Source organism: Lathyrus oleraceus, chromosome 6, assembly GCF_024323335.1.
Source record: "Lathyrus oleraceus cultivar Zhongwan6 chromosome 6, CAAS_Psat_ZW6_1.0, whole genome shotgun sequence".
NCBI classification, from domain to species: domain Eukaryota; kingdom Viridiplantae; phylum Streptophyta; class Magnoliopsida; order Fabales; family Fabaceae; genus Lathyrus; species Lathyrus oleraceus.
Window position 1 is genome coordinate 325,481,271 of NC_066584.1, and position 19,144 is coordinate 325,500,414.

General features: G+C 34.6%; 1 protein-coding gene across 4 annotated transcripts; it reads left to right on the forward strand.

Moving 5' to 3' along the window:
* The first annotated feature begins 5,977 nt into the window (after positions 1-5,977).
* LOC127098689 (protein ALWAYS EARLY 2) lies at positions 5,978-18,047 on the forward strand. Of its 4 annotated transcripts, none has more exons than XM_051037349.1 (19): positions 5,978-6,175; positions 6,795-6,914; positions 7,568-7,666; positions 7,826-7,888; positions 8,213-8,290; positions 9,219-9,387; positions 10,113-10,369; positions 10,572-10,944; positions 11,088-11,165; positions 11,571-11,830; positions 13,273-13,557; positions 13,667-13,845; positions 13,955-14,237; positions 14,764-14,958; positions 15,675-15,824; positions 16,008-16,148; positions 16,233-16,445; positions 16,792-17,082; positions 17,348-18,047. In XM_051037349.1, exons 2-19 carry the CDS (start codon positions 6,810-6,812, stop codon positions 17,510-17,512), a joined length of 3,384 nt encoding a protein of 1,127 aa, XP_050893306.1. In that variant the 5' UTR covers positions 5,978-6,175; positions 6,795-6,809; the 3' UTR covers positions 17,513-18,047. The 4 variants fall into 4 exon arrangements, with proteins under 4 accessions (XP_050893306.1, XP_050893308.1, XP_050893309.1 ...); XM_051037351.1 differs by having other exon boundaries at positions 16,008-16,115; XM_051037352.1 differs by having other exon boundaries at positions 14,764-14,919.
* Positions 18,048-19,144: the final 1,097 nt, after the last annotated feature.

A 19,144-nucleotide genomic window follows, 5' to 3' on the forward strand; every position in this document is an offset into this window, starting at 1 on the left:
ACCCTGTGGTTCGGAACAAGATAGTTCGATGCATCATTATGCCCAACAGGAACCGTACAGATCCGTAAAATATGGCAAATTGGATTTTTGATATGAACGCTCCTGAGCCCAATGAAGAAGATCCTTATAATAATGGAGCCGATGAAATTAAAGAAGAACTGGACCGACAGGTGCCACAGCCACCTCCCGAGCATGCTACAGAGATATCTTCCCGAAGCCAACAAAGAAATGAGCGCCGACCCGCCACCATGGAAGACATCTATGCTGAGATGTTGCGATATAACCAGAGGATGGAAGAGCGCCATACGGAAATGATGCAAGCGATCCAGCAAATACAGAGGGATCAGCATGACTATGCAAACTGGAATGACCAAGGGATGGCGAAACTTTCTGAAGAGATGAGTGCCTTGACACATCGTGTTGATGCCATCCAGGAGTACACTCAGCATGTGGGGTTGGATCCTACCCAGCATGGTAGAAGTGAACGTGCACGAGCAAGAGTTAGAGCATGCAAAGCCCAACGTCGTGGCAAAGATTAGCGATCCTCCTATTTCTTCCCTTTTCTCACTTTATTTTGTCGCATTGAGGATAATGCTTTGTTTAAGTGTGGGAGGGAATCCTTGTCTTTCCTTCATATGTTTCTATTTTTAGCCATAACAAAAATGTTGTCTTTCGTTTATTTGTTCCTATCTAATCGTTCATTTATTTATATCTAATTTGCCATAACAATTTTTTTTTATTTTTATGTTAAATGCATGCCCTACGAGTATATAGGTTGTCTTACATAGGTTCTGTTAGGAAGATGAGAAAAATCTAACAAGATTGATACCGTCCGACACCTTAGATCTCTTACTTTTGCGAGATTAGTTTGAATACCCAATATACTGATACCTTAAGTCTTCGTTCTAAATTAACCCCTAGTAGTTTATACTAGCAATCATCATCGTCTTAAACACAAACCATGTGAAGAGCCGATGAATATAAGTGATTGATGCCTACGAATTAAGAAGATACTTCATACTTTTGCTATCAAGAAATTGAAAATGCACCATACAAACGGGTGCAAGATATACAAAAGGAAAGAAAAACATGTTGCCGATTGGTTCAGAGGTACCTGGTACTGGACTCGGTAGGGTGAACTACAGTTCGAGCCCCCACAACCATCAAATGGGATATATAAAGGGGTACCACACTAGTGTACCAGACCCCCGTGCTAAAAAAGGATCAAAGCCACTAACCGGCTACTTCACTAAGTGCGTGTAAAGGCAAAGGGCTTAATGTGATTGCGCTAGAATGAAACTGGGTGAAATAGGAACGAGAAGCATTAGGTTGAGCTATAATAGCATGATTCGAACTGGTTTGTACAAAAGAGAGATCTATGTTAATGTTTATTGCTTGTGTCATCACTGTATCTTTAGTGTTTTATTTGAGTATCTGTCATTCTAACAGAATACCTAACAACCACATACGAATTGGAAATGTGTCATGTATTCGCGTTTAACTAATGTTTCAAATTTCATACTGACTATTTGCTTCAGGAAAAGCAAAGATTCAAGTATAGGGGAGTTTGATAACGCGAAAAGACATCGTATATTTGCCTTGATTTACATTAAAAAATCGTACCATTTTCATTTATATTCCGATTATTCCGCAAGTGTTTGAGTTATTTTTGCAGGCATTTCAATTCACATGCTCAAATGAGCAAAGTATGGAAAAGGAAGGAAAAGAAGAAGAAACAGAAGAGAAACAACAGAAAAACCATAAAGGATGAATTCTGTGCAGGTGACGACCGTCACAAGCCTCGTCACGATCGTCACGCCCTGGTTGTGACGAACGTCACAGGCCCACTATGACCGTCACAAGGCCAAAAGCAGTGTAATGAATTGTTTAACAGAAGTGATCCACACGCCCCATTTTTCGCTCTTCAACCCACTTTCCCGTGAATATCTCACTCAACCAAGTCGCCCTTATTTCTCTAAACTACGAAGACCAAATGGAGACTATAAAAGGTTGGAAGTTGGAAACCTACAGGCACACTTGATTTTCCTCCCTGAAGCCAACTTTCAAGATCTTTCTCTACATTTATTTTCCACAACAAATTTTGTTTTCTATTATTTTTCTTCAGCAACATTATTTTCTTCTACCGCAATTTGTTTACCGTTCCATTCAGAGCTTTGATTTTTTCCTTCCCTTTCCGTTTTTCATTTAGCCAAAAGTAGTAGTTTCCTACACTGGGGAACTACTGCAATTTATTTAATTTAGTTTAGGCAATTGTTTCGAAGAAGCAGAATCCTACCGACCTGTGGAGGACTGCTCGAGTACTTCAAGATTCGACATATTCGATTAATCAAAGTTCCAGGTTTTTATTTAATTATTATTATTATTATTGCTTCATTATTTAATCATGTTTGCCTTATTATTGGTTTGTTTATGTTCGTCTGTGTTTGCATTAATTAACATGTCCGGCTAAATTGTCGGTATCGGTATGTAAACAATTTAATTAGACGGGATTTAATAATAATCGGTGTAAACTTCTTTTCTCAAATAATCTTTTTGGCTATAGTTTTTAATTTAAATTTAATTAACTTTGTCACGAGAGTGAAAAGCTATTTAATACGGTTTTGCCACGAGAGTGGAAATTAACTAAGGTTAGAACCGACAATCGCGAGAGCGTGAGGGTCGAACTTGATAGTAAAAACTAGGCATTGATTTTAAAAATAGCGAGAGTACTTTAAAAGCAATTAGAACTTATTTATTTTCAAAAAATATTTTTAACTTCAAATGGGACAGCGAGAGCGTACATTCTGACTTAAAAGTATAGTCCGAGTTAACAATCACGAGAGTGTGAGATAAAACCTTTTAAATGAGTATTTTCTACTAAAAGATATTTGGTAAATAAAATTTCACCGGCGACTTATCGAAACCCTGACGATTAATACGTTGCATACTGATATCCCTCTATTAATATTCTCTTAAAAACTTAATTTCCTTTAGATTTAACTTTTGTTCAATCAAACCTCTAAAAATCATCTCCTTAGCTAAACATAGTAACATCGATAGCATTAGTTTGACCATTGGTCCCTGTGGGTTCGATATCTTTTAAAACTAAAACGAATAGATTGTGCACTTGCAGTCAAGTACCCAATAAACTATATTTTATATACAGTCACGAGACGTATCAATGACCCAAAATGACCTATAATGTTTCATATTATAAATGCCCTTGCAAGTAGAATTTGACATTTCTCAAAGAAGAAAAATTGTAGAAGGCATATTGAGATTGATAATGAAACTTGGATGACTTTAATATCATAAAAATTGAGCAATTTATGGTTCTTGAAAAATGACCTTCCATCCAGGGCATATGCAAAATGACCTATAATCATTCACCATAAAAATGACTTAAGCAAAATTAGCTCTTGATGTCAACATGAAAGTTATTTGGAATATCATAAAGAGTAACTTTTTTCTTGGAATCATTTTCATATGATAAAAATTGTAGGAGATAGGATCTATGGAACCCTAGCTTTGACCAGTTGACTTTCTCTGGTCAACCTCTTTGAACCAACTTGCAAACTTGAAGTTCTTTTGATCTTTGGATGGAGGATCAAATATGCATAAGATGGAGTGAAATGGAGTATCCCTTGAGATATTTGATCAATTGGTGAAGAAACTTGTCGAGGAAGTCACACAAGATACCCAAATGAATTAGGGCTTCCAAGGCAAGCAAACTTCAAACTCTTGATGACATCTTGATCAAAATGACAAATAAAGAACATGAGGATCCATATATGATGCTTAGACCCAATGTGAACCTTTCCTTGATTGATCTCTTGCACTAAGGGTCTAAAACCCTAGATATAAGCTTGATGAGGCACATATGAATGCACACACTACCTACAAAAAAATGAAACTATACTAGACATATTTTTGGTATTTTGGTTAGTAAACAAAGAAGAACAAAGTAAGATACAATCAAAAGTGCTTGGTGATCTCTCCCAATACAAACCCAATGAATGAGGGGTAAGGAGGATACCGAGGTGTGATCTCAAAACCAATGCAAATGATGAGATATCATGAGCGATCTTAGGGTCAAAATTGGGGTCTTAAAAAGTCAAAGTTTAAACCCAAAAAGGAAGAACCAAAATGCAAACAAAGATTATAACATCAAAATGAAGAGGAAGACAAACAATAAGGAAGTTACCTGGAATATTGATAGAGAGCGAATGAAACTCAACACAGATGCAAGTCTTATTAAAGAAGCAGCGTATGGATTACAAGCGATAATCCATAACTTTAAAGGCCTTAATATGGAGATAAAATTGAGCTGGATGGAAGGTGCGAAAGATCCGTTGGCAGCTGAAGCCATGGCGATGAAAATTGAGTTGTAGCTAGCTATAAAGAAAGGAATTAATTGCCTGATAGTTGAATTAGATTGCCTTGAGTTGGTGAAGATGATGAACTGGGATCTGAATGGTTTACCACGAACGAATACATGTATGACTTACAGAAGAATGATGATGAAACATCCATTTCTAAAAATTGATTTTGTTCACACGCACAAGGTTAACAACGAAACGACGCATGATGCTGCTAGGGTTTATGTTTCTAGAAATGTAATGGACAGTAAACCAGACATTATAAACAATCTGATAACCCATAGAGGGACAAACCATAATGGACTTATAAGTCCAACTGTAACCTAATTCCATTTAGTGTTAAATATCTTAGTTATAACAAAATCTTAAATTCTTTATACTCTATTCTTTCCTTTTTGTAAAGTCTTATATTTCTTCCTTCTCTAAATTTTCAAACAAAACATAATATTCATGTATAAAAAATAAACAAATAAACGAACTCATTTGTGAGGACATAACTATCTATTAAGTTTAAAATAAAAATTGATTATATGTTTAACTTAATAAAGATTATAAATTAAGTTGACTATATTTGTTAACAATTTTTTAATATAAAAGTTATAGATTAAAAAATAATTTTATTTTTATATTTTTAATCTTTTAAATAAAATATTTTAAATTTTATTATAAATAAAAATAATAATTTAGATATTAAGTAACATAATTTAGAAATTTTGGAATCTAACATAGTATTGAAAGGAAGACTAGAAAAATCAAATCAAATTTAAAAAAACATGGTCTTAACATTAATATAATAGTAATCGAAAGAAATATATTTATGACTAAAAATTAATATAAAATTTATAAAAAATACTTTTTAAAATCTAAAGAATATCATTTATTTTATCATTTCTAATCATTTCTAATCATTTAAGATATATTTACATTTAGGTACACTTAAATTTTTATAAAATATCATTAAAATAATTCAACTGATAAGTATATTAGAAACATGAACACGAATTCAAATTTATGATATTCTATTTTATTCATCTTTACAAAGTGAATTCAAATCAATAAATAAGTTGTCATAAAAAAAGTTTTATATGATGCTATTTTTTTTAAAGTTTGTTTTTAAAATATACATTTATTATGATTTTATTAAATGCCTGTATAAACTTTTTTTTATCAGACATAAAAATTGTTGTTGTCTAGTATATATATATATATATATATATATATATATATATATATATATATATATATCACAAAGAAAATATTTTATTTGTCGGTATAGATCACAAAGAAATAGTTATTAAAAAAAGTTGAAACTTGCAACCTATTTGTTAAAAAATACTTGCGAAATCTGATGAGCTAGGTGATATCGGCAATACTGAAAATATAGGGGAATATTTGCAAAAATCAATTTTAAAATTTCAAATAAAGTCCTGTGTAACTTAGGGTACAGGTACACTCAATGAGGAGTAGAATCACAACGGTTGATATTAACTAGGGATACAAGTGTTCGGTGAATGATAAGACAATACAAATCCGTACCCTCCCTCTTCATGAATGCGCAATGACGTAAATAACCAAAAAAATCTCATTGGTTAGAAGCACATTTTTATTCAAGTTTCGCGGCAACACTTTCTTTTTTATATTTTTTATTTATATTTCATCTCTATTCCCTATCTTTCTCTCTCTTTCTCTAAACCCTGTGCCTCTCTTCTTCTTTTCCTCTCATCTCGTGCTTCTACGGGAATCTGATTTGCCCTAACAGCCGTAAGAACCAGAGAATCAGTTTCAGTCTTGGATCTGTAAGTTAGGTTTCGATTTCGAAATGATTGCAAATTTCCGTTACATATTTTGTTAATTAATTAGATTGAATTTTCTTTATTGTCGTTTTCTCTTTGCGATTTTCATGATAATGTTGTTCTTCTTTTCAAATTTAGCTGTTCGGTGCTAGTTTTTAGTTGACTCATGCTGTGATTTCTTTATCACAGTGCACTTGATTCAGCGTTTTTTTTCATTTTTCGGTGAGTGAGGGTTAATGTTTTACGTTTTTTTTTTCTGGATGATTTGATTGTTGTGAAACCCGAAGAGAATTGTTAAATCTGATGCGATTGTGAGAGTTGTGTTTTGTAGATGTGCAGCTTCGTTGCTTTTTTATTTTATTTTAATTTTTAAATCTTGCAGCGAATCAAATTGTTTTTTATGATTTTAATTTGAGGTGAAGAACACAAGTCTTATACTGGTTTTTAAGAATGGGAGGGGATTATAACTTCTGACTGTTATTTACGTGTTTGGTGCCATTTGTGAATTGCGTTGAAGCGCTTGAAATATATGTTTTATTCTCTATAATGTGTTTCGACTAGCTCACTAGCTGAGTTTTTACGGAGGTTATATTGCTGGTAGTGACTATTTCTTTTGTTTCAGATATATAAATGATCAATGGCACCACCAAGGAAGTCTAGAAGTGTGAATAAGCGGTTTACAAATACAAATGATCTTTCTCCTGAGAAAGATGGAGGTAGCTCAAGTAAAAACAAGCACAGGGTATACATTGATTTATCATAGTTTCTATTTCTAAACATCAAGCAATAGGGTACAGTAAATAAAATACAGCACTGCATCCTGCATGGTAGTTCTTGGGTTTTATTTATAGAATAATATTTATGTCAGTATTAGTGTAGTTCACTAGATAAGTACTATTGTCTTGTAAACTATGTTTAACCGGTACATGAATTTGGCATTTGTTACTTCATATTACACATTCAAATTTCTTTTTTGAAAGTTAAGATGTTAGTATGCCAATATGTATTACATATAATGCATTTATTTATTAAAGTTTTCTATGTGGCATGATAACTTTGAAGATAACACGACTCAAGAATCATTTATGCTTTGAGAGAGGAAATTAGTGAGAATGAACTTGAATTTGAGTTTTTTTCTTTTGTTTTTTTTTGATAACATGATTCCATGGGTGGTTGGGCATTCACCAAACAAAGGATATACAACAAATACATAAGCAAGTGCATTGTACCCATATATTTGTTGGGTATACAATTTAAACAAATCACCAATTTGGTGTGAGTGTATCCATGTATCATATGAAATATTTGCTGCTGTTCATTATAGTCCTCACTTAACACGAACACAATTTCATCTCCTGTTTAAACCTCAAACTTTGGATTCTGTTCGATGCACAGAAGAAGAAATTGTCTAATAAATTGGGATCTCAGTGGAGCAAGGAGGAACTTGAGCGATTCTATGAAGCATACAGAAAGCACGGGAAAGATTGGAAGAAGGTGTGCTTTTTTTTGTGTTCTTTTCTCTCTATCCTGGTTGTTCATTTCAAAGCTTGAGGACATTTTGGTTTTTTCTGTCGTCATATTTTTATCGTTACCATTATAAATTACAGTTCTTGTTATTATTCTCCTTTCATATTGATTTATTTGAATTTCCAGGTGGCTGCCGCTGTACGTAATAGATCCATTGAAATGGTGGAAGCTCTTTACAATATGAATCGGGTAAATAAATACTACAGTAAATTGTTCTATAGTCTTGTCTCATGGGCCTTATTGCATGCATTAGGCCTTTAGTTAAAGAAATCAGGTCTTGTCTGTGAGTATTTATTTTTGCAAGTGATTTGGCTTAAAATACTTAAATGACACTATTACAAACTGATTACTTGTTGTTCAATTTCTACTTATGGAAGCTTTGGAATTTGTTGTTCCTCCCCTCTTTCCTTCTTTTACTGTTATTGCTTAAAACAAGACATTATTGGGTATCAAGCTTTATTTGTTGTTCCTCCCCTCTTTCCTACTTATGAAACCACAAGTTGTGATTAACAGGCATACCTATCTCTACCAGAGGGGACGGCTTCTGTTGTGGGCCTCATTGCAATGATGACTGATCATTATAATGTCCTGGTATGGTCAACATTCTTTTTTTTGTGCTGTTGGTCTTTCTTTTTTTTATAAAACAAATTCTGAACAGCTTTAAGTGTGGAATGTCTTTTAAAACAACAAAATGTTTTCCGAAAGAAGGGTGAACATATTCTGTTGGAAATAGGGATCACAATTGAAAACCTGCAAAATGGGCACGGACATGGACACGAGCAATTCCCACTAAAGTAAGTGGGTATGGGCGTGGCTACGGGCACCTTAGTGTACCCACCCGCCCCATATCTGCACAATATATATTTATATATTTTTATTATTATTATTATTAGTGTTATGTATATATGTTAATTTATCAATTTTAATAAATACATAACTATTAAACTTATACGTATTTTAATATAAATACTTGTTTATTTCTTAACACAATAATAACATCCTTGAATTTTTTTAATGTTGTTAAAAACTTAAAATGACATGATAATTTATAATTGATCGATTATTTTTCATTAGAAACGTGGGTAAATGGGTATGCATATGTGTATTTAGGTATCCATAGGGTACGGGTACAAGTACAAAAGTTGGTGCCCACGCGGGTATGTGGATTTTTTCAAACTACGGGTACTATAGTACCCTGCCCAAACCTTACCCATTGCCGTTCTTAGTTAAAAATAAAATTATAAATTTATTGTTTTATACCATGATGTTCTGACCTATCTTCTCCAGGTTAATATTTCCATCTCTATTTTTTCAGCAACTATCCTGGCATTATAAATGATGTAATTCATGCTTAAATTCTGATTTATATCTCTCTTTATGTTTGTTGAGACGGGTTGGTTTCTGGGGAAGCCGAGCTCTTCTGAATTCAGATTACCTTTCTATTTTCCCCTCATGATATGATAAACTGGCTCTGAGTATGTATGTGTGAGTTATAGTTTTCTGGATTTGAAATCAACAGGAAGAGAGTGATAGTGAAAAGGAGAGCAATGATGCAACAGGATCTCGAAAACCCGTGAAACGAAGGCGTGAAAAAATTCAGCTTAGTGTTTCAAAGGATCCTGTCCAGTCTCAGTCTGTAACTTCCAGTGATGGTTGCCTCTCTCTACTGAAGAAAAGACGCATTGATGGTAAAGTACTCCACATAGCCTCACTACTTTCTTTGTTTTAGCCTCATCAGTTTAGTGCTCAGTTCACTGCAGTCATGTAAAACGAAAACATTGCTTAGTTGGCAGCTGTCAGTAAAGCAGTACAGTTAGTTATGATCAAGAACTTTCTAATGACAGTCAGTTGCAGAGTTTTGGCAATTGTTATAAGTTATAAGATAACTTGATAGTATAAATAGACTAACAGAGCTATGATAGCCTTCAGCCTATGTTTATAATAAAGCTGTTTGTACTGCAAACATTTCAGATTAGGTTCAGTATCAATTTACTTACAAAATTTCAAGATTCTCAATTTCTCTCTAACACTAATGATACCTTTTCCACCAAAATTTCAGATTATGCATTACTTTCTCAATGTAATTGGGTATTTCACAGTGATCATTTGTCTGGATTTGCTTTCCCATCTGAAAATTCCTTGCAGTTAGAAATTTGAAATTGGGTATTAGCAGTGGAAAATTAGATCCCTCTTAATTTCCCCCCCTCCCTTCCATCGAGTTTAAAATAGCATAAAACATGAAGATAAAATAATTAACTCTTAAAACATACTCAATTCCAATTATTGAAATATGAGTAGCAATTTTTATTATTCTGAATTGTTAGTTGTGCTCATATTCCTAGTAACATATTCTTCATACTGTGTAAGATATTCTTCACTGGGTTGCAAGAATGATGGCTATTCAATTAATCAGGTATCCAGCCTCGTGCAGTTGGGAAGAGGACACCCCGAGTTCCAGTTTACCACTCTTACAAGAAAGATGATAGGGAGAATTATGTTTCACCTAATAAAAGAAGTTTGAAGTCAACTGCTGATGCTAATGATGACGAAGTTGCACATGTAGCTTTGACATTAACCAGGGCCTCACAAAGAGGAGACTCTCCCCTTTCTCAAACACCACATAGGAGAGCAGGGCAGAAGTCCTCTCTTGTTCAGAGCCGGGAAAGAATGGTACTCAACTGTCCTGCCATTACATAGTATTTGTTGGCTAAATTCTTTCTTCAAAATGAGTATACATTCTGAATGTGTGAATACATGTCTACATTCAAATACGATCTCATGGAAATCGTTGTGAATGTATTGCTTATGCTTGATTGATACACTAATTGTAGTTTTGAAGGTGATATATATGTTTTTGTCATTTTTCAACTAGCAGCAAATATCAGAAACAACTCGTGCCAAGTTCCACAATGTTCCTGTGGACGAAGAGTTTGTGGAAGGTAGTCTAGAAAGCAAGGGAGCTGAAAATGGAGAATATGTTAGAGATACTAGTTCCTTGATAGATATGGAAGGAACGAGCACCGCTGGAGTTCTTCTGAAGAAAGGGAAATTTTATAGAAAAAAAGAGAAAGTGGAAAGTATTGGAAATGATCAGCTTGATGATGGAGGAGAAGCATGCAGCGGCACTGAAGAAGGACTTAGTTTTAGGTCTTTGAAGGAAAATAATATGGAGGGTACTAATGAAAGGCTTGGGCAATTCTCTCCAACCAGTCAGCGGAAAAAAAGCCAAAAGCTCTTTTTTGGAGGTAATATTGTCACCAGAGATGTCTATGCAACCTGTATTTCCTTTTCCTGCCTTAACCCTGGGGCAAGGTTACACAAGAAATAATATTTCATTTACTTTCACATCTCTTTTAATTGATAATCTTTTATTACTTTTATCAACCAGATGAAATCCATGCCTTGAATGCTTTGCAAACTTTGGCTGATCTATCTCTAATGATGCCGACATCTAAAGTAGAATCTGGTAAGAATAAAGTTATTGGTACTTTTTATAGTGTCTTAGAATTTGGGTTGGGCCTAACACAACCCTACAAACTTACTCGAGGATGAGGACCGCCCACCACTTGTAAACACATTTTTGAGGCCATATGTTATCAAGTGTGAGACTTTTGAACGCACCCCCTCACCTCCAAGACTGGTCATCTGGAGCGTGACCCTAGGGGGTGGCCCAAAGAATCTTGAATAGACTCATACATCATCTTATAATTTGGGTTGAGTTTAACACAGTCTTACAAAACCGGCTTGTAAGACAAGGACTGTCCACTACTTATATAAACATATTCTCAGGTCATATTTCATGCAACTTGAGACATCTAGAATAACAGTCAATTCTTTTAATTGATTATTCAACTCTTCCTTGCCCATCTAGAATCACCCGTCCAGTTGAAAGGAGAAAGAATGACTGTTGTTAAAGATGATAAGTCTACTTTACCTGAAGCAACTTCAACAAGTCATAAGAGAAATAAAGTTAGACTCCGCGGGGTCTCTGTAGCCGACACTTCAACATCCAAAAAATCTAAACAAGGAAAGGATATAGCAAATGATACCAATGCTCTTTCTGAACCAAAAGAGCAGCTTCCGTTTGCTGATAAAACATGGAAAAGAAAGCACAAGTCCACTGTTTCAAAGGTAAGTATAGATTATTCTTTAATTGTTTTATCCATTGCAATTTATGCCGTGTTTGTTTTGTTTATTATTTCTCTAAAACAAGATCTCTTTTACAAGGAATTTTGGTCAAAGTTTTATAAACTATAGCAGGAACAACATGATTCAGTAAACAAACAAGTATTAGAATATGATTTGAATATAATTTATAATATCTATCTCGATATTCAAATATTATTGATTATCTCTTAGGATTAGTTTTCCTATTTCTCGGAGTAGCCAATAGCGGCGCTATAGTGGGATAGCGGAGGCAGGCCGCGACCCTTAGCTAGCTGTGCAGAACACTATAGTGGCCGCTATAGGGTAAATAGCGGGATAGTAGAGCGGAGCGGTTCCCGGTCCAAAGCGGCTTCTGGCCCGCTGTCCTTTTTCCCTCTTAAAAGCCAAAATTACCCCTTAAATTTAAAACGGTTTATGGGTAATTTTGGGTTTTTTCAATCAAATTTGATTTGAGACTCCTCCCTCATCTCTCTCTGCATTTCTTTATTCCCTCTCAGCCACCATCTCCTCCCTCTGCCCCATCATTTCATTATTTGATTTATGAATATTTTATTGGTTGAGTTATTCGTTTAATTTTACATTCAATATATCTTTATAATTATTATATGTAACTTGTCCAAAAAATAATCAAATACCGGTCATCCCGTTATATGCTATCCCACTTTTTGGGGTTGGCCGCTCTGAGCTGCTATCCGGGATTGACTACTCTGCTATTTTTTAGTTATTATTGTTATGATTAGTTTCCCTATTTGATTAGAATCAGGAGTCTCAAATTACTACATTAATATGAATGAGTTTCTTTTTAGTCTTTCATAGTTATTAAGAAGCTTGAACTCCTCACTGGAACCTTGGTTTAGATGTCATTTTTTCCAACAGTAGCTTTCTGGTTGGAAGCTTTTCCACTGTGTGAATTTTCAAGGAGATTATGTAGTGGATGCAGAGGGTCCACACTTATATAGGCAGCTTTACAGCCATCACCTACATTTTATGAAATCAGTAGTCTGTTCATAAAGTACTGTAAATCTTAGTCATTGGGAGTGCTTGGGTTGAGTTTTTAACTGTTAAGTGGTTATCATTGACCATTGTGAATACCTTTTTTTTCTTTCCTTTTGATATAGCTATTTAGTTTGTCCTTTGTCGTTAGTTGAACCACATTAGGTTCTCCACCTCTATTCTTTGATCATGTGCTGGTTATGTTAAACTCAAGAGTTTTAACTTTAAACACAATTATGATTCTGACAGTAATTCGTGCCAAAAGGCTTAGGGTTAGTCTCAAGCAATTCAAATCACCTTATTCAACTACATTATATAATATATATGTCCAAATCTCTCTGCCTTCTCATTTTAGAGGATGCCTGGAGTGTAGTTATAACATACTTATCAGAGTTGTTGCACATTCTCTGCAGGCTGTGGATGATGGAAACAAACTGGCGATTAAAGGAAAACACACTGATCAGGTTTTTGCCTCACCGAAACAATTGAAGATGGTCAAACCACCAGAGGTTGTCTTGCGTGGTGATCAGAAAGGTTTGGCAATATCAACCGCTGAAATTCCACTTTTGAGTGAAATTAGTTCACCAACCAAACAAAGAAGTAGACGCAAGATGATTTTTCAGAGACCATCCATGCCTAAAGAGAAGTCTTCTGAGAATATATTGAAAAACCAACCTAATAATTACTCTACCCAAAAGGTTCAAGCTTTTTCCTAGTTTAGATTGACTCTGCCTTCTAAAGCATTGAGTGGCTTTAAGGTTTCATTTTTTTTTTTGTAAATATTTAAATTTTCTTTTTAACTTGCAGGAAAAACTTTCCAGTTGCTTGTCATCTTCTTTGGTTCGCAGATGGTTTACTTTTGAATGGTTTTATAGTGCACTTGATTATCCATGGTTTGCCAAAAGAGAATTTGTGGAGTACTTAAACCATGTGGGGCTGGGGAATATCCCAAGGCTAACTCGTGTTGAGTGGAGTGTCATAAAAAGGTTTGAAATCAATTTGGTTACTATTCTTTTCTGCCAAACCTTGTGAGTGGTAAAGTATGTAATTGTAAAAGACTTACTTGACATTGTAGTGTTGCACTTGTTTCTGCAGTTCTCTTGGCAAACCACGCAGGTTTTCTGAACACTTTTTACATGAAGAAAGACAAAAACTTGAACAGTATCGAGAATCAGTGAGGAAACATTATTCTGAGCTGCGGACTGGTGTCAGAGACGGACTTCCAACAGACTTAGCCAGACCATTATATGTTGGACAACGAGTAATTGCCATTCACCCCAAAACAAGAGAGATTCATGATGGTAGTGTGCTTACTGTTGACCATGACAAGTGCAGGATTCAGTTCGACCGTCCTGAGTTAGGAGTTGTATTCATCATGGTATTATGATTTATATATTAAATAACATTTTTTTTAAAAATAGTTTTAAGCACTTCTTCAAGAGGGAGTTAAAAATCTATGATCAAAATCATCTTTATTACTATACATATAAACAATCTTTACATGCTGTAATATTGTAATAATAATAAACAAGAAGTGGTGTCTTGTGTTATTCTGCTATGCATGGTGTCTAGAGAAAGGTCTGACGCACTCTAGGTTAATAGGAGCTGGCATTACCTTGCATTTGCTAGAGGCTAATTCTAACACTTTAGCCCGCGGCCTCCTGGTTACTCATGAGAAACTCTGAGCACTATGTCAAGGCTTCTTTTCCTCTCGTAATTTCCCCCCGTCCCATTTAATGCAATTTCATTGAGAAATGCACATTATGTGCCACATACACTAAAACCCAACAATCTAAAGCTGTATATACATTTTCTTTTAATTGAAGAAAATTAGCATGGTATTTGTAAAATCTGATAACGGTTTCCAAATTTCATTATTTTGATTAGTGTGATTTTTGGATCAGGACATTGATTGCATGCCTCTGAATCCATTAGATAATATGCCAGAAGCTTTGAGGAGGCAAATTGGTGCCAGAAAAGCCTCTTTTATAACTAAAGAACCACAGACTAATGGAAATTCAAGTTTTGGGGGATGTGAAATGCATTCCTCACCTGTGAAGGTACACCCCTCTTCAAGTGCTTCAGTAAAGCAAGGAAAGGTTAGATGGCTAACAAATATCAATATGCATTAATAATTTACCATTATGCCGCAGAGTTATGTTTTTGGTGCTTATATGCTTTTACTTTAATAATTTATACTCTGCAGTTGCTATTTTTAATGACCAACTTTAAGTTTTGTTCCTTTGACTTGAAGTTTTGTTCCTTTGCTTTTGCCTAATGGACAAACCTTGGCATACATCAACATTGTTTTGCACTGCTATGATAAACTGGTTGAATTTACCACCCTATGATATATTCTGACACCCTGAAGCTTTGTTTCGGAGTTTAGAAGGGGAAGGGATGAGGAATTTGAGGTTTCTTTTTTTCTTTTTCATTTGACTAAAATCCTCCAATATTGAGAGACGACTTAGGAGAGTTTTGGAAGGTTTTGAGTAAATTTTCAAATCCTTCTCATATCTTCATAACTCTCAAATCAACTAAAATACTAGTCATATATAGTATCTTCTCATTCGCTCCAAAAACACTACTAAATAAGGTGAAGCACCATGAAAGACTCCCCTTCATTTCTATTCCTATTCTCTACCATGTCCCCTCCTTCCTTTCTTTCCGGACTCTAAAACAAAGCCTAAAGGAATGTCTTAAAGGTTTAGTAGTCCTAATTTTCACTGTGATGGCACTGTTGATGTCAGTAACGTAGAAATATTACGTGTTCTACAAATAATTTTAATTGCACAATTTCTTTAAAATCTTACAGGCGGATGCTAACCATGTCACTTCCCAGACCAATATTGATAACCTCTGCGCTCAAGCTGCTTGTGCTCAACCGTCTCAAGTGATGCAACATCAAGCTAAAGAAGCTGATATACATGCACTTTCTGAACTAAAGCGTGCTCTAGATAAAAAGGTATATTTTTCGTTGCATTTATGCTCCCAAATTAATATTTTTTGTACAGTTCTTTTGGAAAATGTTATACTTCTAGTTTTCATCTAGGTGATTTGATAAATCTCAACTGGATTCATCTATCCTTATTAAATTTTCCTTGTTTATAAATGGTCTTCTTCTTACTTCTTTGAGATGCTCTTGCAGGAGACGGTGCTAATAGAACTTCGAAATGCAAATAATGGCATATTGGAAAATCAAAATGGTATAGAATCTTTAAAAGATCCCGAAGGTTTCAAGAAGCATTATGCCACGGTACTTGTAGAGCTAAAGGAAGCCAGTGGACAGGCATGTGGCTTCCTTTGATTATTTCTGTGATTAGAGCATTCTGCATTTGCCTTGAAGCAGCATTTGATTGATTATATTTTTCAGGTTTCTGACACCATGCTTCAATTGAGGCAACGCAACACCTACACGGATAACTCTTTCCCACCATGGATGAAGCCCAAAGCAGATTTTGAAGTTCATGATGATCTTACTAGTGTATTGGATAATTCTATGACACAAGAGTCTAGGTCAACTGTCATTGAAATTGTTAAAGGATCCAGGCTACGGGCACATGCAATGCTGGATGCTGCATTTCAGGTATGGATGGTCTGAGGATCTTATGCCCACTCTGCTTTTGCAGTCATTGTGAAAACTATGCATAAATGATCTTTTCACATCTTGTTTCCTCCCCATTTTGGTGATCTGCGAGCATCTATCTGTTATTTTATCCTCGCAAATCATTCTCATTGTTCATGAGGCGGTATTCACTTATAAACTATAATCCCTGGTGTTTGTTTCTTTAGCCACAAATCTTAGAATGATCACAGTAGACATAAAGCTCTAGGCTGTAGTGGTACAGACACATTACACCTGACATCATTCAATTATGGATTTAAGCTGTCAATCTAAAGAACTTTTGACACTTTTTGATGCTATAATTCAGGCATGGTCTCAAGCCACAAAGGAAGGTAAAGATGCTATTACGAGGATTGGGCAGGCACTGGATTCTATTGATTACCAGCAGTTGTCCACTAAGTACAGGTTGCCTGTGATAAGGTCCCAAGATCAAGTGAACGGCAGTTTTTATCAGCATAATCAATCGACTTGCAAAGCATCTGAGCCCTTACTTAATGATGCATCTGGTCCAAAACTGCAGAAAGATTCTGACGAAGTTGATATTGAAATACCATCAGAGCTCATCACTTCATGTGTTGCTACATTAACCATGATACAGGTAATTAAGACATGTTGAACGCTTCCCATTTCACAATTTCCCTATCTGATTGTAAAATTAATGTTATCCCTCTTTAAAAAAGTTATGAACAGCACATCTTTGGGGACTTGCATCTATTTTTGAATGCCATACTGATGCACCATGATAATAATGAAAATAAGATGTTTATCATCATGTTTTTGTCCTCTTACCCCTTCTTGATAATACAGCATATATTGGTATATGCATTGTTTTAAAAACTTATTGTTGAACTTGCAACTTGCAGAGTTGTACGGAACGGCAATACCCTCCAGCAGATGTGGCTCGGATATTAGATTCTGCTGTTACCAGCTTGCAACCGTGCGATCCTCGAAACCTTCCTATTTACAGAGAAATTCAAATGTGCATGGGAAGAATAAAGACCCAGATTTTAGCTCTCATCCCTACTTAGACTAGATCTTTTCTCTCCAGATTATTAGCTTTATATAGGGAGGCCTTCTCATACCCAGTCCTCGACTGGTTTAAGGGAAAGTCCGGGAGCTTTCGGAGAGATTGACTATCTTGCCGCCACTAGTCTATTTTTGGAAGCGCATTTGTCTACTGAATGCCATGCTGCTGATAGTGGTATCGGTTCGAGAGCAGGGAACGAGAGCAGGTTATTTGTACTTGCTAAACTATACTTCCTATGGCATAGGAGCGTCTCACCCCATTCGGAATTTGTATTTTGTATGAAAAAAAGTATTTAATTGGTTAAACGCAGCAAAAGCTGCTTAATAACAACGGCAAGATCAATGAGACCACCCGTTATTGATCGTAGTATGCAAGAGCTGTGGGATAGGAGATGTATGTTATTCACACTTGGTGTGAAGGTAACATAATAGCTGATTGGCTAACAAACTTTAGTTTCACCATGGATTATTGGATTTTTCTTATTTTAGAAACCTTATTGACTTTCGGAGTCTGACATTTTTGAGACTTCATGTTTAGGAATGTGCGTTAAGTCTTTTTATTTTTGGGTTTTTGTTCTCTTCAACTATCAACTAGTATATCTTAGAATATTTTTTGACAAATCCTTAAGTTTTAACTAAGCAAAACTTCTCTTTTTCACGTTTTTTAAGTAAAGAGAATGTATTAAATCAAGCACGAATAAAAAAAGAAACTAAAAAAAAGTCCACAAAAACGAGTCAACAAAAAACAAACCAATATACTATACGAATCAAAAGTGGATAACGGACAAGAACACTAATTAAATCTAGTACCTAACCAATTTTAAGGGGGGTTTTTAATGCATCATATATGTTTCTTAGGCATAATGTGAAATTTCTAAAATGCCTTTAGTTTTTGGAGATGCATTTTATGGATGCACAAAATTATCATTAAACGTAATATTTTGGAGATGATCTCCTTAACAATTTAAACGTATATCATGGATAATATTTAGAAGTTATTTTATAAATTAAAATATAAAATAACTTTTCCTTTTCGGTAGTCTTGTATTTTCCACCTTTATCATAACTAAATATTAATTCGTTACTTCTCCCTCTCTTGCCTGTTTTAGTATCTAAATGAGTGATAATAACAATTACTTTATTTCGGATTTCAACCTCTTTAATTTATCTTATCACCTATTCTTTTGTACCAAATCTTTGAGTAGTTGAAAAATCATTAGAAGTATCTATATATATTTGGGGAAGAATTTTCATACCAGCAACAATAAAATATTGTAAAAAAAATACAACACAAACTAGAAGTCTTCATAAAAGAGTTCTGGTACACAAACTGAATAAATCATATATCTTTATAAAAGAGTTCCGGTGCATATAAGTGTATTAATCGGAACACATTTGTAAAAATAAAATGATAAATTGGTTAAAATCAAGTAAGGGTAAAATTGATATTTTAAATAAAATATAGGGGTATAGGTATAACTGTATGGATATGAGGTAAAATTTTCCAAAATAAAATATAATTCATAGTATTACTACTATTATATACTAATGCACTACTTGAAGAAAAATTGCGATCCAAAACGCAACGACATTTTTTTCTTCTCCTTTAGTGATCCTTATGAATGAGCATGATC